At 36.7% G+C, this 24,967-nt stretch overlaps 6 protein-coding genes across 6 annotated transcripts; 5 read left to right on the top strand and 1 right to left on the bottom strand.

Annotated features, from left to right (window-relative positions):
* Nucleotides 1-21: 21 nt before the first annotated feature.
* On the top strand, nucleotides 22-2,919 carry CBG05729 (the record flags this gene model as incomplete). Its single annotated transcript, XM_045235580.1, has 9 exons — nucleotides 22-149; nucleotides 200-663; nucleotides 711-1,044; nucleotides 1,302-1,708; nucleotides 1,936-2,048; nucleotides 2,094-2,223; nucleotides 2,267-2,381; nucleotides 2,424-2,634; nucleotides 2,677-2,919. 9 exons carry the CDS (start codon nucleotides 22-24, stop codon nucleotides 2,917-2,919), a joined length of 2,145 nt encoding a protein of 714 aa, XP_045093166.1.
* A 1,281-nt stretch (nucleotides 2,920-4,200) lies between these two features.
* CBG05730 lies at nucleotides 4,201-8,332 on the top strand (the record flags this gene model as incomplete). The annotated part of the gene is given in 6 exon segments (XM_002633004.1): nucleotides 4,201-4,241; nucleotides 4,286-4,517; nucleotides 4,564-4,679; nucleotides 4,729-5,092; nucleotides 5,098-5,447; nucleotides 8,047-8,332. Coding segments are annotated over 6 exon segments (1,389 nt in total), but the record flags the coding sequence as incomplete, so codon positions are not given.
* CBG05731 lies at nucleotides 6,624-7,680 on the top strand (the record flags this gene model as incomplete). The annotated part of the gene is made up of 4 exons (XM_002633005.1): nucleotides 6,624-6,802; nucleotides 6,847-7,078; nucleotides 7,125-7,163; nucleotides 7,345-7,680. 4 exons carry the CDS (start codon nucleotides 6,624-6,626, stop codon nucleotides 7,678-7,680), a joined length of 786 nt encoding a protein of 261 aa, XP_002633051.1.
* Nucleotides 8,333-10,654: 2,322 nt separating the features above from the next.
* CBG05732 lies at nucleotides 10,655-13,607 on the top strand (the record flags this gene model as incomplete). Its single annotated transcript, XM_002633006.1, has 9 exons — nucleotides 10,655-10,821; nucleotides 10,868-10,996; nucleotides 11,039-11,141; nucleotides 11,189-11,304; nucleotides 11,347-11,711; nucleotides 11,758-11,905; nucleotides 11,952-12,292; nucleotides 13,340-13,461; nucleotides 13,509-13,607. 9 exons carry the CDS (start codon nucleotides 10,655-10,657, stop codon nucleotides 13,605-13,607), a joined length of 1,590 nt encoding a protein of 529 aa, XP_002633052.1.
* Nucleotides 13,608-13,841: 234 nt separating this feature from the next.
* On the bottom strand, nucleotides 13,842-19,882 carry Cbr-jnk-1 (the record flags this gene model as incomplete). The annotated part of the gene is made up of 12 exons (XM_045235579.1): nucleotides 13,842-13,967; nucleotides 14,015-14,130; nucleotides 14,176-14,252; nucleotides 14,681-14,759; nucleotides 14,811-14,909; nucleotides 14,960-15,125; nucleotides 15,186-15,383; nucleotides 15,481-15,610; nucleotides 15,656-15,741; nucleotides 15,827-15,988; nucleotides 16,746-16,855; nucleotides 19,837-19,882. The coding sequence occupies 12 exons, from the start codon at nucleotides 19,880-19,882 to the stop codon at nucleotides 13,842-13,844; spliced, it is 1,395 nt and encodes a 464-aa protein (XP_045093165.1).
* Nucleotides 19,883-20,907: 1,025 nt separating this feature from the next.
* On the top strand, nucleotides 20,908-21,941 carry CBG05734 (the record flags this gene model as incomplete). The annotated part of the gene is made up of 2 exons (XM_002633008.1): nucleotides 20,908-21,496; nucleotides 21,598-21,941. The coding sequence occupies 2 exons, from the start codon at nucleotides 20,908-20,910 to the stop codon at nucleotides 21,939-21,941; spliced, it is 933 nt and encodes a 310-aa protein (XP_002633054.1).
* Between the last annotated feature and the right edge of the window lie 3,026 nt (nucleotides 21,942-24,967).

Genomic DNA, 24,967 nt, shown 5'->3' with positions numbered 1-24,967 from the left:
GATATTTTTATTCATTTCACGATGGAGAAGGTTTCGACTGAAAACAAGCGCCTCGATCTTCAGGGAGTACGGGGATTAGCTATTCTGTCTGTTCTTGGATTCCATTTTTTGCCAAGGATCTTCCCAAATGGATACCTGGGAGTTGATCAGTAAGTATTAGCTATTGCATTGATTTCATGAAGTCAGCAGAAAAATTCAGATTCTTCGTTCTCTCTGGGTTTTTCATGTGCAAGCTTCTGAGAAAATCTTCAGCATCACTCAATAGCCAAACAATATTTGGTTTTGTTTTCAACTTTTATTCAAAAAGATTGAAACGAATCCTGCCTTTATACTTGTTAATAATATTCGTTTCATTAATTTTTCTAATTTATCTTTTCCCAAAACCTGCATATGAAACAAATCTGGAATCTTCGAAACGAGCACTTATTTTCCTCTCCAACCGCCCAGCTACACAAGCTGAGGATTACTTTTCAATGGTTCCAGATCTTCATTTTTACCAAAAGTTAAATCAATTTTTCCAGCTTTCTCTTGCCATTGATGTTTTCACTCATACATGGTCTCTGTCTGTCGAAGTTCAGTTTTATTTTATTATTCCTATTATCTTTCTTTTTGGAATCAAAACTATTCCTGCTAGATTTCAAATGCACTTCTTTGGAATTTTAGGTTTATTGCAGTAGATTCGTAAAATATTCCAAGAATATTATTTTTAGGGATTATTTCCTACGGATATTCATATTTGTTTTGCTCTAGAACGAAAGCATTCAATAGTGTTCTTGCAAGAATTTGGCAGTTTATGATTGGAATGATTGTATTTATTGCCAGTGAACCAGATACGAATACTCTCTCAAAAGTATCTTTATTGGAGAATTGTGATCTCGAAAATCAAAATGAGGATGATGCTTTGTTGAAAAATGCTTCTTCAGTTCAAGAAGAATTTGAAAACTTTGAAGAATCAAATTCACCGACGATTATCAAATTACTGACATTGGGCAGCATGGTTGGATTAGTATTGTGCCCTTCGAAAATCTCTTCACTATTCTTAAGGTAAGAAACGATCCCGGATTTCAAGTTCTTAAATAAGGCTTCCAATCGGTCGGGAAATTCGGCCGACCGCCCACTCAGCCGATAGATTGCCGACCGCACGACGAATTTTTAAAATTTTTTTTTCAATCACGCACGCAAGCATTCTCTGGCATGTTGACGCGCAAATGCACGAATTCGGTAGGCTGGGTAGGCGGTCGGTAGACGGTCGCCGATTTTCAACCGACCGAAATGGAAGCTTTATTCCAAAATATTTTCAGACCATTCTTCACAATTGCCACCGGACTTGTAATGTTGTTTTCTGAAAAAGACTCGTTCCTTTCATTTCATTTTCTAACTTATATTGGAGATATTTCTTACTCTTTGTATTTGATTCATTGGCCGATTTATGCTTTTTGGAAACTGCAATTAAGTTATGGGAGTATTTGGAATCTTTCTCTATTACTTGCTTTTGGTCTTTCTGTCATTCTAGCTGTTCTCAGTTATGAGTTTTTCGAAAAATGGTATTTAAAACTATCTCGAAGGACCATTGCCATTATCTGCATTGTTTTTTTGATGCTCAATTTTACGACTGTTTACCATGATCAAATAGAAAAATGGATCCAATCAAAACCACATAAAAATGTTCCGAGATTGGATGGAATTGTGATAGGGAACGTCAGTTATGGTTTGCTTCTCAGAATTTATTAAATTGTTAATTCTCTGTCGGTTCGGCCCGTATTGGTCCGGATAGACATTCACCAAATTTTTTTCTAAATGCGCACACTTTATTTTTCAAACTATCAAAAACACGCTTCTTTGCCGAATACCTTCGCAAATTCGAACTTATCCGGGCCGATAAACTGTTCAAAATCAGCTCGGCCCACGGCATTCGTGATTAAATTTTACTTTTAGATGACGCCAATAGATTGAACAATGAGTGGTCAGTGAACGATTACTTGAATACTTTTGTTCCAACATGTAAGTACGACGATGGAAGTGGTCCATTTGGCAGATGCAACCATACGGTACGTCCTTCAAAATTCAAAACACCTGACCTTCAAAGTTTCCAGGGCCTAGAGGTATACAAAGGAAAATTCAAAATATTGATTATTGGGAACAGTTTTGCTGCAAACCATGGTCGTTTAATTCATCAGGAATGTGGATCAAAAGCGAGAGAGTTGGTTCAAATATCTATAAGTGGTAGGCTAGCGAATAAATTCCCAATTTTTTGTTATTTCTTCAGCATGCGAGCCGTTATATCCCGCTGTGAAATATGGGCAACGATGCGTTGATACTGTAGAAATGTTCAAAAAAGTTGTAGCAGATGAGAAACCGGATTATGCATTTCTCACTTCCAGGTTTTAGATATCTTCACGTTTTGATAAACAAAAATTTACCAGATTTCTTGATATTGGTGACCCATTTGCAGCAGGAGTAACTCGGGTGGAAGATGATCCGATTTATAAATCAATGAAAAAATCATTTGATGTTTTAGTGACCAGTGTCAAATTCAAGGTTTTCGTGTTCATGCAAATTCCGGAAATTGTGCCGTCCAACATTGAGAAAATAGTAGAAGTAATTAAAAACAAAGAGGACTTGGCAGAATTTGATGTAAGTTTGTATGGAAAAGTTTTAAATATTAATGTTTTTTAGAAGTCGTTTGTTCAAAGGAACCACACAATCGCTCGTGTTCGGTATGAGAAGATGGTTCAAGGATGTGAAAAGTGTGTTCCATTCGATTACGATTCTCTTTTCTGGAACAGGACGACCTCCACATGGCGATTCTATGATGAGGCGAACAATGGATTGAGTTACATGACAACTATTAATCATTTATCATTTCATGGATTGGAACTTGTTAGACATATTTTTTCGAATCTTTGCAGTTCGTTTTAAACGATTGTCTTTTTCAGTTGATTTTGTTGTTAGATAAAGGTGGGGGGACAGGAGATTTTACGGGGTATTTTTGGAGCCAGAGTATGCATTCTACCGTAACGGTGTACAACGCTTAATGTCACTCTGCATACAGCGGTCGTCCTCGCCTTTATGTATGCAATCAGGCGCCCGCTCCAGTTTCGCCCGCATGGCTCAGTAGGTAGCGGCGCCGCACCTTCAATACTCGCCTCGACAAGTTCAACTCCTCAAGGGGCATATTTAAACAGAATTTCGAGAACATTATTTTTTCATGACCCCCCACCTATAAGTTTGTGAAACGGCGAAAGGTTCGCCATTGTCCGGGTATCGATTGCATTCGGAGATTGGATCTGGAATAAGCACTTTCGAGGTTTTAGAATAGAACATGGGAACTTGTTGAATTTTTGGAAAAGTCTTTTAAAATATTTTCCGGGACAATTAAAAAAACAGCTTCCTGTCAAACAAAAATCTGCTAAAAATTGTCTTTCTAGTTCAAAAGCTGTGCAAAAAATCTCTTCTGCGATTATCATTTCGTGAATTTCGTTTGAAAATTTTTTTGGTAATGAGAAATTTATTAACAGGTAGAGATATCGCTCATTGACATCTCAATTACTGTAATACATACTGTAAAACCTATAGCAGAAGAGTCCCACACTGTCAAGTTTGCGCTCAATTATCTCGATTCCTATGGAAGATATCAAAAATGTTACAACTGACAAAAAACTGCTGATAATGTGGTAAACGATTTATCAGTAGACAAATCTTTGATATCTTTTACAGGAACCGAGAAAAACTGGCTCCAAGTTTAAATTTAGAGAGGTGGGTTCTATAATATTAGAGGTTTTACGGTAGTACAAGTTCTTTCGGAATAGATGTTTCAAAATGGAGAATCGTGGCCGGTCGACTTCAAAAAGCCATTTCCTGGCACGGAACAAACGAGATTTTGTGATTTTCGGGAGAGATTCATCGCCAAGATTCCGTTACGTGTCGCAAACTTTCTTTCTTGTTCCTTTTCGTTGTCCATTGTGCCTTTTCAATCTGGATTCAAATAGCATGCATTTACATTGGCTTTTCCTAAAAAGAACTCTTTACTTTGGTTTTCTAATCTCAATTCTCTGTTTGCTGCTATTCTACATTTTTATTTGCTCCAACCAGTATAATTGCGACAGAGAAAGTTCAACAGTTGAAAATGTAACTGAAAATAAAGATTTAATCATTCCGGATCCTAGAGGAGGTTCAAAGTTAAAACTAGAAGTATCACATGCGTTCATTACTTCTGCTTATTATTACCCCACATCTAAAAGGTAAACTAATATTGCTGCCTTAAAAATATTACTGTAATTTTTAGTCTTGGATCAAACGCTGTCGCTTTCAATATGGCTATTGACCAAAGAAGTCATAGTATGCAAAATCACACATTCACAGTTATTGGTACGAATTTGACGACTTCACTCAGTACAGTTGCCACGTCACAAGCAGAAGGAGTTGGAAATTGCCGATATACAACACTTATGGGAAGAACGAATACTGTAGAAAATTTAAAGACATTGGAAATTGAATCCAATGAAATGACAGTTCAGGTAACACTTTTAACTGGTAGTCCATTTGCCTAAAACAATCTTTCAGATCCCATTCAAAATGGCTCGTTACACTGCACCTAAACCTGTAATCATTTGTATTTCTCCTCAATTCGTTGCCGAACAATGGCAAATATTCCTGATGCATGTTCATGCTGCTAACAGGTTCCTATCATAGCGCCCGTAAAAATAATACAAAGCAAAAACACTTCAGATTCGGAGGTCATTTACACATTTATCTAACTTCAATTATCAAATCTTATTTCGAGTTAATGCAAGAATATGAGAGACAAGGATACCTCACTTTAGATTACTGGCTCAGAATGAAATTTTCCAATATTGAATCTCAATATTTTGACCCAAATGCTAATATTGAATGGAGAAATCAAGCAGGAGCACAAACAGATTGTCTTCTTCAGTACAAAGAAGCAGCGGAGTACATTGCATTTTTCGATATGGATGATATTCTATTTCCTAAAAACTACCCAACATATTTGGAAGAGTTTAATGCAGTGCTTGCCACAAATCCAGGTACAAATTACATGTTTTACGGAAGAAGAGAACATGAATTTGTTAAAGGTACAATTGTCATTTTTCCATTATGAATACAAACACGTTTTCAGCTCCAACACTATCTGAATTCAGTTTTACTGAACTTGTAGACTCCCTTCGATCCTCAAAAGTTGTAAAACGGGGCAAAGTTGTAGTTAGAACCGACGCCTACAACGCCACTTGGATTCACTACAGTAAGCATGTTAGCTTTATGACAAGAGCCAACGTTACAAGTCCAACACTGGTCCATGTTCAATTACCAGTTGAAAAGGATGGGAAAAGAAAGAATACCTCAAGAAATATGTGGAAAATTGAATTCGGACCGTTAAATGAAACAATTCGGGAAGATGATATTAGGGCTATTGAAGAAGATATTTATAGGTATTATGAAGTAGATCTTATCTGAAACAGGAATCTTTTTCAGAATTAAAAATGCATCAACAATACAATCATTGGCACCACAACTTCCAAATGCAGATTTCTATCTTCCGATTGTTTTCAAATGCTATTATGATGCGTTTTACGGGGCTGCATTCGATCATAAGCCAGGTGGCTTCGGATGCCCGAATGCAGATTTCTGTGAACTTCCACAGCGAGAAAACTACAAATGTATACATTCGGATGCTCAGTATTACTCGGGACCATCAATGAAACCAGTCACTTATCATTTCACATCTCATTCATTCTGGTCGAAAGATATAGGATGCTATCAATGAAATCTTTATCTTCCTTATATATAACCACAAATGTAGAAGTTTATGTATTTGATTTATAATCACACACTTTATGACCGAACGGAGAAGTAATAATAATTTTTCAGACAACTAAAGATGACTATTTAAAGTGAGTTTGAAGTTTTGGGAGAGACTTTGGGTCAGCACTGTCCATATAAACATACTGTGAAAACTAGGGTGGCACAATATTAGAAGCTGGCATTTAATTAAGAGTGTCTATCTAATAGAGCTTTTACGGTATTTAATTGAACATTTCAAGTAGCTCTCAGTTTGAATAAACAATATGCAACCAAAACCGTGGAGGTATTTGAAGTTCAATTTTGAAGCTTTTCGTTAGTGAGACACTCGTTAAAAGGTAAAGACGCCCCTTATTGACATCAATTTTCGTAATCTATGTAAATTTTCTTCCTGGGCAGATGTTTCAAAATGGAGAATCATGGCCGGTCGACTTCAAAAAGCCATTTTCTGGCACCTAAAAAACGAGATTTGGCTTTTTTTCGGTATTAGATTGGTTGCCGAGATTCCGTGTTGAGAATTATCTTTTTTTGTTCCCTTGTTATTTATTTTATTGAACAGAAAGAATATGAATTAGAGAGAAAACCATAAAAGACTTAGAAAACGCCCTTTACGAGACCGATCTAAGTAAGAGGGAGAAACCGGGAATAGTTAAATAGAAGATAGAAAAATATAATCCCGGGTGAAAAGAGGGATCTGTTCAAGTTCTAAAAAAGTCATTAGTGAAAATGAGAAATGGGAGGGACCTGAGACAGATCCCTTTTCGTGTAGTTGTTCATTGTTTATTTTAAATCTGAGCTCAAACAGCATGCATCCACATTGGATTTTCTTCAAAAAGACTCTTCATTTTGGTTTTCTAACTTCTAAAATCTGTTTTCTGCTATTTTACAAATATATCATTGTGGACCCTAGGGCAGATTCAAAATTAAAATTAGAAGTATCACAAGCGTTTATTACTTCTGCCTACTACTACCCAACGTCGAAAAGGTAAACTCGTGCTGCTTCTTTGAGAATGTGACTATAACTTTTAGTCTTGGATCAAACGCTGTTGCTTTCAATATGGCTATCGATCAAATAAGTCATAGTATGGAAAACCACACATTTACAGTTATCAGTACCAATTTGACGACTTCAATCAGTTCCATTGCCACGTCACAAGAGGAAGGATTTGAACTTTGCCGTTACACGACAATTATGGGAAGAACGAATACTGTAGAAAATTTAAAGACATTGGAAATTGAATCAAATGGAGTGACAGTTCGGGTAACACTTTAAACTTGTAGTCCGTCTGTCTAAAACAAATATTCAGATCCCATTCAAAATGGCTCGTTACACTGCACCTAAACCTGTGATCATTTGTATTTCTCCTCAATTTGCTGCAGAACAATGACAAATGCTTCTCATACATGTTCATGCTGCGAACAGGTTCCTATCATAGCTTCCGTAAAAATAATAAAAAACGAAAACACTTCATGTAAGGAGGTCATTTACACATTTATCTGACTTCAATTATCAAATCTTATTTCGAGTTAATGCAAGAATATGAGAGACAAGGATACCTCACTTTAGATTACTGGCTTAGAATGAAATTTTCCAATATTGAATCTCAATATTTCGATCCAAATGCTAATATTATGTGGAGGAATCAAGCAGGAGCACAAACAGATTGTCTTCTTCAGTACAAAGAAGCAGCGGAGTACATTGAATTTTTCGATATGGATGATGTTCTATTTTCTAAAAACTACCCAACATATTTGGAAGAGTTTAATGCGGTGCTTGCCACAAATCCAGGTACAAATTACATGGCTTACGGAAGAAGAGAGTATGAATATGTTAAAGGTACAATTGTCATTTTTCCATTATGAATACAAACACGTTTTCAGCTCCAACACTATCTGAATTCAGTTTTACTGAACTTGTAGACTCCCTTCGATCCTCAAAAGTTGTAAAACGGGGCAAAGTTGTAGTTAGAACCGACGCCTACAACGCCACTTGGATTCACTACAGTAAGCATGTTAGCTTTATGACAAGAGCCAACGTTACAAGTCCAACACCATGTTCAATTACCAGTTGAAAAGGATGGGAAAAGAAAGAATACCTCAAGAAATATGTGGAAAATTGAATTCGGACCATTAAATGAAACAATTCGGAAGGATGATATTCGAGCTATCGAAGGTATCCTAATTTATTTGAAACAAATATAATTTACCTGCAATATGAATATTTTTCAGAATGAAAAATGTCTCAACGATACAATCATTGGCACCACAACTTCCAAATGCAGATTTCTATCTTCCGATTGTTTTCAAATGCTATTATGATGCGTTTTACGGGGTTGCATTCGATCATCAGCCTGGTGACGTCGGATGCCTGAACGCAGATTTCTGTGAACTTCCACAGCGAGAAAACTACAAATGTATACATTCGGATGCTCAGTATTACTCGGGACCATCAATGAAACCAGTCACTTATCATTTCACATCTCATTCATTCTGGTCGAAAGATATAGGATGCTATCAATGAAATATTTATACATTTAAAAATTATGTTTCCTTTTTCCTCTGTCCAAATTTATCAACTCAACCTTCATCTAAAACGTTGCAAGCATTTTTGTCACTCCATCCGGAGACGTTTCCCAGATCCTAATCTCGTCCTCCTAATCGTGCTTGCCATTTATTCCATCTGGCATTCCTTCCGAAATCGTCTCCGTGCTTACACCCGATTTCCATCTTCTTTTCGTTTTTTTCTTCTTTCAAAAATCTGCCAGCATGATGGCAGACGACGAAAAAATTGCGTTACTTATGGATAACTGGATAGTAGATGTGCCAAGAGAAGGATATGAACCGATTCGATATTATTCAATGCTGGTTATTTATTGTATTGTATTTTTTCTAGTCATTCTTTTATATTTTTCAATGCTACCAGACAAAACGCTCAAGTGAGAAGGACGAGGTGAGAAATTTTAGGTGGTTTGAAGTACAAGACGGATTATTTTCAGATCACGGTAATAGGTATTCAGTATTCAAATGCAACACTTGCTTTACGGTTATATTTTTGTTTTCTATTTATTCTTGTCAAATAAAACTTTCATTCAAATTTATTTTTTTTCATTCATATATAAACCAATTTTCTTTGAACTCGAAGAAGATGAAAGATCGATGCAAATAGACATTAAAAAAGGTTTCTTTCCGATTTCCGACTTCCAAAAAAAAGTTACTTCCTAGCAACTCGTAGATCAAAATGCAGTACCGCGGAATCTTTAAAAACTTTGTTTATGAGTTCATCTCTTCAATTGGCTATTGATGGAACTATAATTCAACTTATTTTGTGAAACAAATCGCACCCATTATGACGATGGATGCCGTAAAACCTGTATTAGAAGGGCCCCTAAAATTTAAGGGCCCCTCTCATTGAAGTGCCCCCCTAAAGGCCTCACGAAAAATAGAAGTGCTCACAAAGATGGAAGTTTTATGATGTCGAATTGAAAAAAACCAACTGAAGAAATTAATTTTCTGTTGTTGCTTTTGTTTTCATTAAGATATAGGTGTTTTTGTTTCGTTTTATTATAGAAGAAATTTTAAGGATTTTGAGTAGAAAAAACAAAAATTTCCCCGAAAAACGTTGTTCTTCTAATAGAAATTCCCTGCTCAGACACCTCACGAAAAATATAAGTGCCCCCCTAATTGAAGGGCCTCTCTAATTGAAGTGCCCTCCTAGGGACCCCACGAAAAATAGAAGGGCCGGCCCTTCTAATACAGGTTTCACGGTATGCTCTCTTTATCAAATACCTAATGATGAGCATAAGACGATCTTTGAATATTTTAACAGTTTTTTTTCAAAGACAACCGGTTTCAGAATCTGATTAATTGCGATTAAAATGTAGTCACTCAGAATTCTGGTCTCGTATCACTTTGAATAAATCTTTAGTGATATGGAGGAGCCCTTCAAACCAAAAGTACAATAACCTCTGATCACTCTACTTGGGGCGTCGTCGGCAATTTCTCGGCGGAAGTTGATCAGAGGTTGACCGGATAAGACCGTTACTAAAGGAGACTAAACAAAAAATTGACAAGATCCTGACATGGTAGTCGTTCTCAATTCAAGTTAAAACCATAATCTGACCATGGCCTGCTAAATAGATGTTTTTGGTCAAGTTCCGACCAGAACCTGGCTAATACTCGTCCACAAGCCGAAACTTCCTCAACTTCTGACCAGAAGTTACAAGCCGGAGGCCCAGTAGTCGATTACTTAAAGCAGTTAAAAAATGAAATTCCAAACTTATATCTACCAGTTGTAGCGTATTTAGAATTCGGTTTTTGATTTGACCATGTTGTTGAATAAATGAGATCATGCACCACAAAAAGTTTCTGGAAGTATGATATTGCTCTGACAATCACTTTAATTTGAAATATTTTTTCAATTTTTAGATGTCTGGTCATAATTTTTTCTAACGAATATATTTGTTCCGAGACTTCTTGATGAAATCTTTTCCGACTGAAACTGGCTATACTATTTGAACGGATTTCAAAAATAGGTAGAGATTTCAATCTCTATTTTTTATAACTTTTTTTTGAATCTCGAATTCTTGTCCTGCCTTCATTTTCTTCGATTCTGAATCATTTTGTCCACATGAAGCTTCTCATCGGACACCAAAAACTTGATCATATAGTCGAGGACGTATTCAACGAACCTCAAAGGGTCAACCCAGAAGCATTGCTGTCTCCAGGGAGTCGTTACATTATGAAACGGCGGAAATGCTTTCTGATAACCACCATCCTTCTATTAATTGTTCTGCTTTATAACTCCTATGTTGCATTAAATAGACCTTTAAATTTCGAAATGGCAGACGCCGAAACTAATTTTAAGAGTGAAGAAAGCCTGAACCCGGAACCATTATCAGAATTGAAATCCGGTTTAATAGAGGATCAAACTAGACGCCTCACTAGAAAATTGCCAGTCTCTCATGTTTGGATAACTTCTGCCTATTATTATCCGACTTCTAAATCGTAAGTATTTACCTTTAAAGATTTTTCTGGAAGCATTGTTTTATAGACTTGGTGATAATGCAGTCGCTATGGCAATGGTTGTAGACACGATCAATTTTAATGTTAATAATGCCACCTATAATATTATTGGATCTAACTCAACTCATACAGAAGCCAGTTTAGCTACTTCTCAAACGTAAGGTGTCTTTCCATATATTCAGCAAAGTTAAACTTTCAGAGAAGGCGTTCCAACTTGCCGGTATGCTCCTGCTATGGCAAGAGCTAACACTGTAGAAAATGTTACAAAACTAGAAATGGAATCGAATGGAATCAAAGTGGAGGTAATTAATTGGAAAAAAGTTAATTCAGCAAATAAAAAAAGTTCCAGATTCCATTCAAAATGGCTAGATATACTGCTCCAAAACCTGTCATCATCTGTATTTCACCACAGTTTGTTGCCGAGCAGTGGCAGATATTTATGATGCATGTTCATGTGGCGAATCGGTAAATCAATTAACGAAGTCAACATATTTCTTGAGGTTTCAGATTTGGTGGGCACCTTCACATCTATCTCACTTCTATCATCGAATCATTTTTTGAGCTGATGAAAGAATACGAGAGACAAGGATATATTACTCTAGATTATTGGATTCGAATGAAGTTCCAGCACACCCAAACTCCATATTTCGAGCCAAATGAAAATATTGAATGGAGGAACCAGGCAGGAGCCCAAACAGATTGCCTCCTTCAGTACAAGGAAGCAGCGGAATACATTGCATTCTTTGATATGGATGATATTCTCTTTCCTAAAAACTACCCAACGTATTTGGAAGAGTTCAATGCAGAGTGGGCTCTTCAACCACGTGCCACGTCGGTGTTCTATGGAAGACGAGAACATGAATTTGTTAAAGGTGTTTTGTTTCGAATTTCAGTCATCATTTTATCATTTGTTTTCAGCGGAAACTCTTGACGAATTCAGCTTCATTGATCTAATTAAGAGCCTTCGATCTTCTCCGACTGTAAAACGAGGGAAAGTTGTAGTGAAACCGGATAGATACAATTCCACGTGGATTCATTACAGTAATAATGAAAATGAGGCCACCAGGTGAGGAAGAAAACGATTTCAGAAATCATAAAAAGTAAAATTACAGAAGGTCAATTGATAATCCAACGATTGTTCATGTACAACGTCCCTTGCAAAAACACGGAAACAATAACATAACGAAACTATGGAAAATGGAGTTTGGACCTTTGAATGAGACGATTCGAGCTCATGACGTGAAGGCAATGGAAGATGATCTGAATCGTTTCCGAAAGATTCCAACGATTTCTGAGATTGCGCCAAAACTTCCATCTGAAGATTTTTATCTTCCCATCGTTTTCAAATGTTATTACGACGCATTTTATGATAATGCATTTGATCACAGAAGAGCAAAACATGGATGTCCGAATGCTGATACTTGCGAACTTCCGCAAAGAAAAGAATATAAATGTGTACATTCTCATGCAGAATATTTCTCTGGTTTTCACATGGAACCATTCACTTTTCATTTTTCAAGAAACCAATTTTGGTCTTGGAATATCGGTTGTTATCAATAAATTGGAATTATACAGTTGATTGTAAAGTTATTCGGGTTGTAAATTTTGGTACAGTGCATCCAATAATTATACATATAACCCCTCGATTTTTCTGAAAAAATATGAATGAAATACAAATTCTGTGAACGCCATTCGATTCAAAATACAAAATAGTACCAATTTTCCAACAAAAATAACTTTTTATAGAAAAGTGGAACCTGTTCTGGAACGAAATATCCTTTTTCGGAGATTCCAATCTTCCGACCATTTGAATCATTTTTTCGAACACATTGTCTACTATACCTTCAACATAGAGTATTTGTGAGCAACTTGATCAAAAATTATTCTACTTTCGAAGAGCTTGTACTTGTAACAGGTCGAGATCAAAAACTTTTTTCAAATCAGAAACCATTTTATTTCGGAAATCATATGAAACCGTGATTATTGGTCATTCAAAAACAGTTCACACAATTGTTACAATGTGGGATTTAGGCACATGGGCTGGGGGAAAGTGGTAGGTACTAAATCTGTCGGATTACGTATTTCTTTGTGTTTTGGGGGGAGGAATTGCCCAAAAAGTGGTCATCAAGAATCAATACAGACCAACTTCCGATATATAAAATAACGACAAAAAATACAAAGAACGAAATTTTGAACTGAAATTCGTTGTTCCTATTTTCAAGAATGAACTCGGTTTCTTATATTTTCTGGATTTCTCTGTTCTTCTCTACGTCTTCTTTAAATTTGCATGTATTCTGCCAACAGACAATCAGTATCGGAGACACTGGTGTAACTCTGGCAACTCTCAATGACACTATTCCGGCTACAAACTTCAGTTGTGGGGCGAACCGCTTCCAAGAATTCATTCCACAACTATTTAACAGCAGTCAATGCAAAAATCTTAAAGGTGAGGTTTAATAGTGCTATATGGCAATCATGCAATGTAACGAAAATATTATAGATCCTATGAATGTGTGCTGTGTAGCTCATGACAGTTGTTACAACTCTCAAGTTGGAAAAGATCCATGCGACAATATGTTCTGTGAATGCCTCAGTATGGCTACCGAGAAAAATTTGTGTGCTGTAAGTTATACTTTTTGAAAAAAAATTTCGGAATTTTAATAATTGAGGTTGATGCTGCCGGGCTCTGTGCTGCTGTTCGTCTTTTCGGTCAAACCGCATACGAGACCCTAGGAGGATCACAAGGGGTATCACCCAGTATCAATTGACCCCAATAAAAATGTTTTTGCTGTACATTTCCCAAAATAACTCTGTACATAGATGACCCTCGTTTTTACTACTCAGACTATAATGGTCCATTAAATCACATAAACTTTAACCTTTTTATTCATCATTTGTAAACAATTCTGAGCACATGGGTGGGGGTGAAATCGAGATGAAAAGACGCGAGAGAGGAAATATTCTATCGAGAATGAAATGTGACCGTAGTACAAAACAAAAAATCATGAATAGATGTCATGGGTCCGTGCGTAATCAGTCAGCTCTCTGAAGATGTGCTCTCTCCACGAATCCACGTTTTGTTCTACATCCATATTGTGATCATAGGGTAGTGGTGGAGGTGCGTAGACCTTTAAGATGCAGGGATTGTTGATGAGCAAAATAGTCGCTAACTTACCTCAATTTCATCAAACCATACATTCACATAAGGATGTCTTAAAGCATCATCCACAGAAATCCGTCTTTCTGGGTCGATAACCAACATTCGGGAAAGTAGGTCACGGGCTTGGGCACCTGGAAAATAAACTAGTTTTATGGTGAACTTGATAAAATCGATACCTGTTAGCCTTGAACTATCAGCGGTCATCGGGAACATGTTATCACTGAACAGAACTTCGAATGGTGTTGGTTGATATCTGAAATCGGTTTTTTATTACAATTAAAATATTATGGGGTTATGCACGTAATAAATTTGCAATAAAAATGGCAAATAAATACACAAAAATACTATGCAGAGTACGCAAATAAATTAATTTATTTGCATTCAAAAATCGAATTTTATTGCATTATCAGCCGTGGAAATTTCCTCTCAAAATTTTTTTTCTCGAGAACAATCTCTTGAAAAATCTTCGAGAGAAAATTTTTTCATGGCTGATAATGCAATTTAATTCGTTTTTTGAATGCAAAAAATAAATTTATTTGCGTATCTGCATAGTATTTTTGTGTATTTCTTTGCCATTTTTATTGCAAATTTATTACGTGCATAACCCCATTAGAGAAAAAATAAATTTACGATAAATGAAGCTTTTTGGGTTTTTAAAACTATCAGAGTTTAAAAATTTACCTCGGTCGGTTCTCTACATAATTTCGGACTGTTGGCTGTAACCTCTCCAAAAACGAACGGTCTGGTGTACCCAATTGTTCTGAAATCATGAAATTTGAGGTTTTCTATTCAGATAAACAACTTGGCTTACCTATTATCCTCGTCCATTGATCGATATGATCTCCACCCGGAAACAGTACTCGTCCACGAATCAATTCTCCGAATATACATCCAATTGACCAAACGTCCACTGAAAACAATTAGGCATGTTTTTGGATAATAAAATTTTTGAATCCTTACCATTTTCTTTATATCCCATTCCAAGAATAACTTCCGGTGCCCGATAGTACCGTGTAACAACGTATGGGGTCATCATGAATGCTTCGATTGCTGTTCGAGCTAATCCGAAGTCCAAAATCTTCAAGGTACAATCACTCCGAACGACAATGTTGGATGGTTTCAAATCCTAGAACACAAATTCATTGTTTTTCAAATTTCTCTCGGTTTGCAAAAAGAAAAAACGAACCCTATGTATAATTCCAGCACTATGAAGATGCCTGATACCACATAACATTTGATAAAGAAGATATGATAATCTCTCGTGATCCAAATCCATTTGAATCACTTGACACAAATTTGCATCCATTAATTCCATTACGATGTAGAGATCGTTGAACTCGTCGAGTTTTTTTTGTGGAGTAAAACAATTCAGGATTCCTATTATCTGCAAAAATATTGGTTTCGTTTATGGCATTAATTTCGACACAAATTTCGAATATTGCAAAACTTTTTGCCATGAGAATTGAAAACAAAAAACTCACATTTTTATGATTAACAAGACTCATCAACTTCAGCTCTCGATAAGCTCTTTTTGCATGTGTTACATTTTGAAATGGCCTTGAAAGTTTCTTAATCGCTACTTGTTCATTTCGTACTGTATCGAATGCCGAGCTGAAATACAGTTTTCAGAACAAAACAGTTTTGTCAAACACTCACCAGACGATTCCCTGCGCACCAGACCCGATCAACCTGAGATTTTGGTACCGTTTTAGAACGACCATCTGCGCCTCCCCTATTGTCACCTGAAAAACAGTTAGATTTAATTTTTGAAAATTAGAAAATGAGTAGTTGACTAAAATTAGAAAATTAAATTAACTGAAAACGAACCGAATAATAATTATCGGGAACATGAATGGAGGAGGGTTCCATCAGATGACCTCCTCCTCCAATACCACTGTTATATTGATGACGGACGGGGCTATAAGCTGATTGACAACTGTCCAGAGAGACAACGTCGTCGTCACGGCCAGATGATGATGGGACCAGCCACTGAAAATGCAGAATTTTATTTTATTTTTTAAGTTTTTTTTAATCTTTTAAAGAAATTCAAAACGAAAACGGATCAACAATTACAGAATCCTAGAATATACCGTAAAGTAACGTAAAATCGTAACGGGCTCGTAATAATCCCTGTACTAGATGTATATTCGGAGAACTTACAACTGTAAGACTTTTAATAGAAACCCTTCCACACTGTCAAGTTTGAGCTCATTTTCTGGACTCCTATGCTATACATCAAAAAGGGGTCAACTAACAAAACACTTTTGATATTATGATGAACAATTTATCAGTTGACAACTTTTTGATATCTTTGACAGGAACAAAGAAAAATTGGCTCAAATTAAAATGTGAGGATTTCATTCTTACGATCTTTCTAGACGATCTTATAAATCTGTCGAAACTAAACATTTTTGATGGAAATAAAAGAAAATCAGTCCAGTGAACTAGGCGGACTGCTTCGGTAGCTCTTAATCGGATTCAAAGAATCAAACATCAAGTTTTAAGATTTTGTATTTGCATGGCTTTTGCATTTGACTAGAAAAGAAAACTATAATTTCTCACTGATACCAAATACATTTTGGGTTGAAAACTAGCGATCAAAGTTATGGAATTGGAGAGAAGGATTCATAATTAGTTGTCATCACTTCTTTATCAGCAAAAAACGAAATCAAGTTGCTTAGAAACATTACTCTTCTGACTTCTGAATCATTGTCATCGTGTGCAGCTGAAACAAGAGAAAACTTACGTTTCCAACGGATTCTATAAAATTGTTGAGGTGTCCCCGTGTTCCTCGAATCAATGAGGATATTGAGGATGAAGCAAGCAAGGAGTTGTGATCCTCTTCCACGCTTCTACCTGTAAATAATTCAAGTTTGAGTGAATTGAAATAGGGATTTAAAGATAAATAAGGAACCAGACGGACTTCAAAGAATGATCGAGAAACTCGTTATTGGGTTAAGATGGTCTGTCTGAAACTAGACACAGAACCCAACTGTCTACTTTAAAAGGCATCGACGACCGAAAAATGTATAAATAAATGGACCCTATTCATCCATTTTTTGGTGTCACTTGCACATTGAGCACAATGCACTTTTTTCTCATTCGGTTGCCGCCCCGTTTTTTTCCCGACTCTCTTCAGTCTGTTTCGACGACGTCGTTTTTTTTGTGTCCAATTTAGAGCAACAACACATAGATGCAACAACGAATTCGAAGCAAATGGAGAAAGATAGTGCGGCGAACGAATAGAATGGAGATGATTTAGAGAACACAATTTTACTGATGAGGTTATATTGGGGCGAATGGGAAAGAGGGCTTGAAGAAGAAGAAGACGGAAAAGATTATTTGGAGAAGAACGGAAATTGAAGGAAAGAGTTTTCTGATTAGATCCTCCGACTCTTGAAAGGAAGACATCACATCAGAAGGGTCCATTAAGAAAAGTAATCATTTAAAGTGGCGTCGTTTTGTTTAGACTTTGCTTGAGACTTGTGTCATGGGATTGCGGGGCACTCGAGCTTTGTTTTTAGAAAAAATTTGGGAAAAAAGTACCAAGGAAAATGGAAAATGGAAGTCATAGCTTTTTTTTTGGAATCAAAAGTTATAGAGAGTTGAGATAGCTGAGTTCACACCTCGGTAAACCATTTAAACGATTGGTTGTTTTCAAAACTTTCAAAACTTTTAAAATTTTTTTAAAGTTGAAAAATAAACTTTTTTGTTTCAAAACCACATTCCCAATTTTTGGAACTATCTCCAGAAATTTATACACAAGACCTTGTAAAAAAAGAATACCAAAAACAAAAATTTCCATTTTCGTCATAACTACTACAAATTGACCACTCCGTTTCTTCAAATAAAGAGTTATTATTCTAAGGGTCAACCAAAAAAAGACCGGAAGGGATGTACTAGTACGCCGATGGGGCTGGTTTTGCGGGGGTCTCACTGGTGGTGTTGTGTCTCTGGAGCTCTCCCGAAGAGAAGCGGTCCAGAACTCTGTCTCTTCGTCTCCACTGCTCTTTTCCGTCGATTTTGTGCAAAACGGGGCCATGCCTTTCCTCTATCGATTTTTTGTGTTTAGAAGTCTTCCTCTTCTGCAGAAGAAGAAAAGGAAAAAGAAGGAAGGGACAAGAAGGACGTCTTTTCGATTTGTGAATGAAAGTGAAGAAAGAAAACGAAGAAGAAGACAAGTAAAATGAAAGAAGATGTTGAGCATGTTTGTGGAAGACGAGGAATGCCTTCCAACGTGGAAGATGGTACCCATGGGACCATAAATTATAATAGAAAGGAGAGCGAAAAGGAAGTTAGGAAGCGAGAAAAAGCATATTGACGAAACAAAAAGAAATGGAAAAGTAAAGTTCAGGGTTTCAGCTTAAATTCCTTAAAATTTCAGATAGTTTTGGATTTCTATGAGTATTTATTCATAAAGTTTATGATTTTCAAATAAAATATATGCGACTACGCTAATGGTAAAAACAGTGCTAGAAAAGCTGAGAATTTCCAACTGAACGACTAGCTTTGGTCCATTTCAAAGTGTGTTCAGGTTGGCAACAATAAAGAAAATCAATAAAATTTGTTGATTCTTTCTGGCAAAGATAATTCAATGCTCATTTTCTAATGCTCATTTTAGCTTAAGAATATTGAAAACATTGAAATGTTACAAAAAGTTATTTCAGAGAACTTTCGTTCCAATGTCATTAAAATTCAACTTGGATTTTTTGGTCTCACTTGGATTTTTTGGTCTCCTTCAGCCCAAAATCAAAATAGACTTATTTAAAAAATCAGAAAAAATCTAATTCTTTCAGCTGCTCAAGAATATTTTTTGTGTAACAACATAACACCTTCAAAACATATCCAGTTTGAAAGTTTGAACAGAAATAGACTCACCATAGAAAAAGTTTTTCAAATACTGGATTAGTTTATTACTGATCGGTACATTAAAAATTAATATTAGCAGCTTGTGATATTGATAAAAATACAAATTAGGGTTTTAAGGCTCAACAAACAGAACCATATACGCACTAATGGTTAGCTACCGTAATCCATCAGCCACAAGGAAAATTTGTATTTTTTTTGTCTCGGCTGTAAAGTTTCCGATCACTTTGAAACATTTTGAAAAGTACATGCAAAACTATAGCTGAAAAACTAGAAAATTTCGAAAAATTTTGTGAATGTAAAGTTTGTAATCTCGGATTGTTTCACACTCTCTAATATTTCGGAACTTTTCTAGATTTCCGCCGATTTATAACAATTTTTCGTTGTTTTCGTTTTCCAAGGAAATGTTCTGGAATATTATGACTAACTTAAAGAATATAGCAAAAAAATTGAGAAGACAGGCGAAAAACCATTTTGAAACCTATTTCTCGATTTTTCCCGAATTTCAAGAGGAAGAATTTCTGGAAACTTAAAAAACCCAAACTTGCTTTATTAGAACCCACCCAAATCGTCAGCTTTGAGCTCGGTTATCTCGATTCCTGTTAGAGGTATCAAAAGTTTGTCAACTGAAAAAAAATGGCTTTGATATGTTGATTAATTCATCAGTTGACAAATTTTTGGTATCTTTCACAGAAATCGAGATAATTGAGCTCAAATCTGGCCGTTTGAGTGGGCGTCTATCAAAGGAATACGGTAAATTTTTTCTAAACTTCGTAAATGTTCGAAAACTGCCTACGGACCGTCTAAGTTTTGGAGAATTTGCGATTTTTTTCTTATCCTTTCACTGACGTCAAATGCAGTTTGCTAATCATGCACATTGTCTGTGTGCAAAATAGAACTTTTAAGAGAAAAAGTCAGTAAGGAGTAGTTTAGATATCCTTTCGTATTGAGATTTTCAAAAAAAAACTTGCCTGGATGAGATGGATATGACGACGTCGTGGATAATCGTTCCTCCATGTGAACGGAATCTTGTTAATCACCTGCAAAAATATGTGATTAGAGTTGAAATCTCTTTTAGGATTAAGAATAAGAGCATATAAAAAACAATGGATACAGTAGAAATAGACTGACTATGAGTATAATTTAGATGATTCATGGTTTTTTTAAAATGAGTGTGTGTTTTCAGCAGCAGAAAATGTAACTAAGAAAGAAGGAAAAAGGAAATTTGAGAATCTTTGATGGATTCTCCAATTCCTTTTTCTCTACATGCAATCGTCACTTGTACCTAATAAAAAGTCAAAAGAAAATTTTTTAAATCTCAAGAGTATCCTGTGTAGTTCGAGCCATGGGTGCAAGTGGCCTTGCTGATCCTACAATACTTTTTTTTTCGATTCTCAAGATGCTTGGGAGTTTTGAATTCTCTACGATTTCAAGACACTGCTAGGACTTCTAAGCCGCCCTCGTTCTCATCCCTATTATCCTCTCATTGTGAAAAGTGTAAAAGAGGTCTCTGAGAAGAAGTCCTCAAAAGGATTCCCGGATGTAGTGAAGGCCTCCTATTGGCTCTCAAGTCAGTGTCACATGGGCGGCAGATTTGGTGATGAGAAGAAGGAAAAGAACTAGAGAGTAATGAGACGCAGGCCTTCAAAAGTTCTTCTCTTAAGAAGACCTTCGGAATAAAATTTGATTTAGAAGTCGATGTGCTGATTTGAGGGGGGGGGGGGAGCGACTCGATTCTATTCGGAACTGAAAAGGACAAAAGCGGCGCAGGATTCGGAGATTTCTTTGGAAAGAAGTGACTGAACTTATTTTCATTACGAGACCTGATGGTGGAAGTTTATCAATCACTTGTTGAAAAACTGCTGCTTTTCGTGTGTTCCTAGTATACAGGGTGGCCGATAAGTATAGGACGCTCGCTTTCAGCGTTCCCTGGCACGGTGCCAAGGGATATTTTCGAAAAATTTCGAAACTTTTCGAAAGTCCAGAGACTATATAAGTAAGCTTCTCAGTCATTTGTTCTCACTTCTCCATATCGCCGAGCTATGAAAAGTTCTCCTCATCGTCCTTCCATTGAACTCTTGTTCAAGAGAGGCCTCGGAAGTGCTGAGATCGCTCGACGCCTTCAAATTTCGTCTTCGACGGTTCGAAACGTTGTCGCTGCTATCAAAAAGCGAGGAGATGCTTCTGAAGTAAAAAAAAGCGGACGTCCACGTTCTGTCAACACCCGGAATACTCGTGCAATCATCAAGAAACGGATCATTCGAAATGATGGATTGAGTCTCAATAGGATGGCGTCACAGCTTGGAATTGCCCGATCCACTGTCCAATCGATTGTCAAGAACGACTTGAAGCTCAAAAGTTACAAACTACGTCGTGGACAGTACCTCTCGGACAAATCGAAAGCGATGCGACTCGAAAAATGCCGAAAATTACTCCAGCACTTTCAAGTGCGCCGCGTCTCTGACGTTATCTGGACAGACGAGAAGATCTTCACTATTGAACCTCTTCCCAACCGTCAAAACCAGAGACAGTTATTGTCAAAGGATGACAGCATGTCTCCGAAACGTCGTCTTGCCCATAACCGCCTTTTCCCGAAAAGTGTCATGGTTTGGGCCGGTATCACGGCAACCGGTAAAACTCCGTTGGTTTTCATTGAAAGAAATGTGAAAATCAACTCGGAGGTGTACCAAAAGATTGTGTTGATGGATAATTTGTTACCCTGGGTCACTCAGCACTTTGCTGGTGGTCCATTTATCCTTCAACAAGACTGGGCACCGTCCCATGGCTCGAGATCGACATTGGCCGTCTTGGAGGCGCATTTTCCTGGATTCCTGGACAAGAACTTGTGGCCTGCTTCCAGCCGGATCTCAATCCGATGGATTTCAGCGTTTGGGGCATGTTGGAAGGGAAGATCGCGGGAAAAGTTTTTGCTACTGTCGATGACTTGAAGGCCGCTCTCGAGGTAGCATGGGCTTCGATCGACGACGGATACCTGCGGCGCACTGTCAATTCGGTGAAGAAACGTTTGAGAGCCTGTGTCAAAGCTCGTGGATCCAACTTCGAATTTCTCTTGTAAAATCAAATTTTCTGCTTATTTTTTGTTGTTTAATAAAGGTTGTTCTCGAAAAATCCTCAAATTGAAAAAATGGGAGCACTTTCAAAACGTCCTATACTTATCGGCCACCCTGTATGCGTACAATCAGCTGGCTGGTTTTGTAGCGGCAAATTTCGACAAGAGAACCGAGAAAAACAGAACACATTGATCAAAAATATGAAAAACGAATGAACGAAAATAATATGAGAATATGACAACAAGACACCTGATTAGGCTTTTCATCCCGTTTCTCAGGCAACGACTCCTAAAAATGTGTGCATTCTCGGATTTTTCAGAACATGGTTGCAGATGTAGCTTTAAAGAGAGTAACATGGGATGTCAACCAATCGCAAAGTACATATAAAAGATGTTTCACTGATATAGTGATATTATTGTTGTCTGGAAAATTAGAGTAAGGGAGTATTTTTTGCATTCTGTATACGGAAGGTATCTCGAAGCGGCAAACCTAAATAGCGCATATTCTGTGGAGACGCAGAGAGGTTTTTTGATAAACTGTCTGTGTCTTATTGTTAACTCTACTTTTTCCAAACAATAATAGCTTAACAAACCTTATAATTTGAAAATTTTCTAATATTTTCTCCACTCATCGAGATACCGTAAACACTCTATTATAGGGCCTTGCATTTTGATCTCAATTATTTCAATTTTCATAAGAGATAACAAAAATTGGTCAACTGATATGATGTTTGTCATAATATCAGCACAATTTTATTAGTTGATACATTTTTGATATCTCTCATAGAAATTGAGATGATTGAGATCTAATTTGGCAATGTCGCACTCCTTCTATTACAGGTTTTTACGGTATGAGGCTTGTACTGCTTGTCTGTAAAAGAGAAAGCAATGTCTCAACTGGCAATTAAGTTCATCATGAATATTAAAAATGACAACAAGGTAGAAAACCTTGAATTCAAATTTCCCAAGAACTAGGAGAGCTCTATGTACATTGGAATATTAAAATCAAAACAATCTTATGTGGTCTAACAAAAAAGTCATGTGCTCCACAAGTTCGAGCGGCGACTGGAAAGTTAATTAAAACTTGGTTGTCCGCGGAATGATTTATAACGAGAAAAGTTTTATATACCTGGTTTTAATCATTCGAATCTTTCTGAACCTCGCGGGACTAAGATCAATCCAAAAGTACAGAAGAACTTTGGCAATGACTAACGGAATATCTTCTACCTTTAACAATTGCAAGTATTCTCTCAAGACCTTCTAGAATATTCCTGTGTTTTTTGCTTCTAATCTGAGAGCGCATAAAAAAGTCCATAAAAGGATGCGCGGTTGGAATCGGAAATGAGAAAATGTAGTGAGAAAAAAACTCTTAATGAGAAAGATCCAGATTACACTAATGCAAGGAAATGTATGCGTATTTCCGGAAAAGTATATGTACTGAGAAATCATTAATTTCAGATAAGATTGAATATCAACAAGGACAGTGGATTAGGGGAAGGATTGAGTTAGAGAAAAAAAGAGCAAAAGCCTCAGAGCTCAGAGATTTTCGTGCGCAGGAAGCCGGAAAATGAGCGGAAATGGGTCAAAAAGCGACAAGTACCTTTGGACATGCAATGTACTCAAAACTGCAGGAGAGAAAGATAGGTACTAGGTTGAAATTGAATAGAAGATGTTGGAAAAAATGAGAAGAGGCGAATGGCGGATATTTGAATTTCGCGCCTTTCTAAAGATGATTCCTATAGGACTTTCAAAAAATGAGTGAGATGGACCGAAAAAAGTTTTCCTTTTTTGGGTGGCACTTCTTTTTCTACTCTCTTCTCCCCATCCCATTCGTCATCACTACTGGATTATATATTCAAAGAGAAACTGAAAATAGTTGGGACAGAAGGGAGATTCAGATGATAGAAAAAAGTTTTTTCGGCAAAAAAAAAACGAGAAGAAGAGGACGCATTTTTGAACAGCTTCCCTTTTTCCAGACTTTTTTCGAATGAGGAAAAAAATATGGTAGTTTTTTTTTTGGAAAATGGAAGATGGGAAACTTGCTTTTTTAATAGAAAAGTAGTGATGACGTCGTTCGGAAACTTCTGCAGAATTTCAAATGAGCAGTTTCGTGTAACCGAATACTCGTGCATGACACACGAATTCCCTAAAACCTGTATTAGAAGGGCCCATTTATTTGAAGAGCCCCTCTAATAGAAGGGCCCTACTAGCGGGACTTGGAAAAATAGACAGGTCCTCTTTCAAAGCTGTTGTTTGAGATTAAAAATTTCGAAAGTTTTCAGTGGAAAATATTCCAGAAACTCCGCAATTTCATAGAAATTAGTTGAAACACAGCTTTTTCTACTCAAAAACTTGCTCAATTTCGGGGGAATTAATCAACTCATGAATTTTGAACGAAAATTCACCGATTTTTTTATCTTGGAAAAAATTCTAGGAAAAATAGAAGGACCCCCTCCAATTAAAGGGACCCTTTAATAGAAGAGTCCTTCAGAGCAACCTCGGAACTAATACAGGTTTTACGGTACCTGTATAAATGAGTTATCAAATCTAGTAATACTGGAACGTCATTAGCATGTGGTCATGAGAACAAGTACCGTGAAACCTGTAATAAAAGGGCCCCAATACTGAGAAGTTTTTTTTACCATAAATAATTAATCAGTTAACAGCTTTATATCTTTCACACGAACCGAGATAAATTGGCTCAAATTTATAAACAAAGTTAGGGGATCTTCTATTACAGGTTTTACAGTGTAGCAGTTAATCTTCAAGTGTATCAAGATTCTTTGAAGAGACTTTGAGAATTTTATCAAAGCGGTTCATAGTGAACCAAGATTTTCAGATTCCACCGGCTCCAACATAAGGTTCCGTCTGCAAAACCAGAAGGGTCCGACAGGTTCAAAAGGTTCTTAACTTTGAAAATCTCAAGCGAATCAAAAATAATAAGTTATGAGAAAAAGGGATTCGTGTGAATAGGAAGTGGAAGTGTGTAGAAGCATGGATTCGAGGGGAAAGACAGCCGGAAAACGGGGGGA

The sequence above is a fragment of the Caenorhabditis briggsae genome (assembly GCF_000004555.2).
Source record: "Caenorhabditis briggsae complete genome, chrIV, whole genome shotgun sequence".
NCBI classification, from domain to species: domain Eukaryota; kingdom Metazoa; phylum Nematoda; class Chromadorea; order Rhabditida; family Rhabditidae; genus Caenorhabditis; species Caenorhabditis briggsae.
Note: the sequence above shows the minus strand (reverse complement) of the source record. Positions and strands in the feature narration are given on the sequence as shown.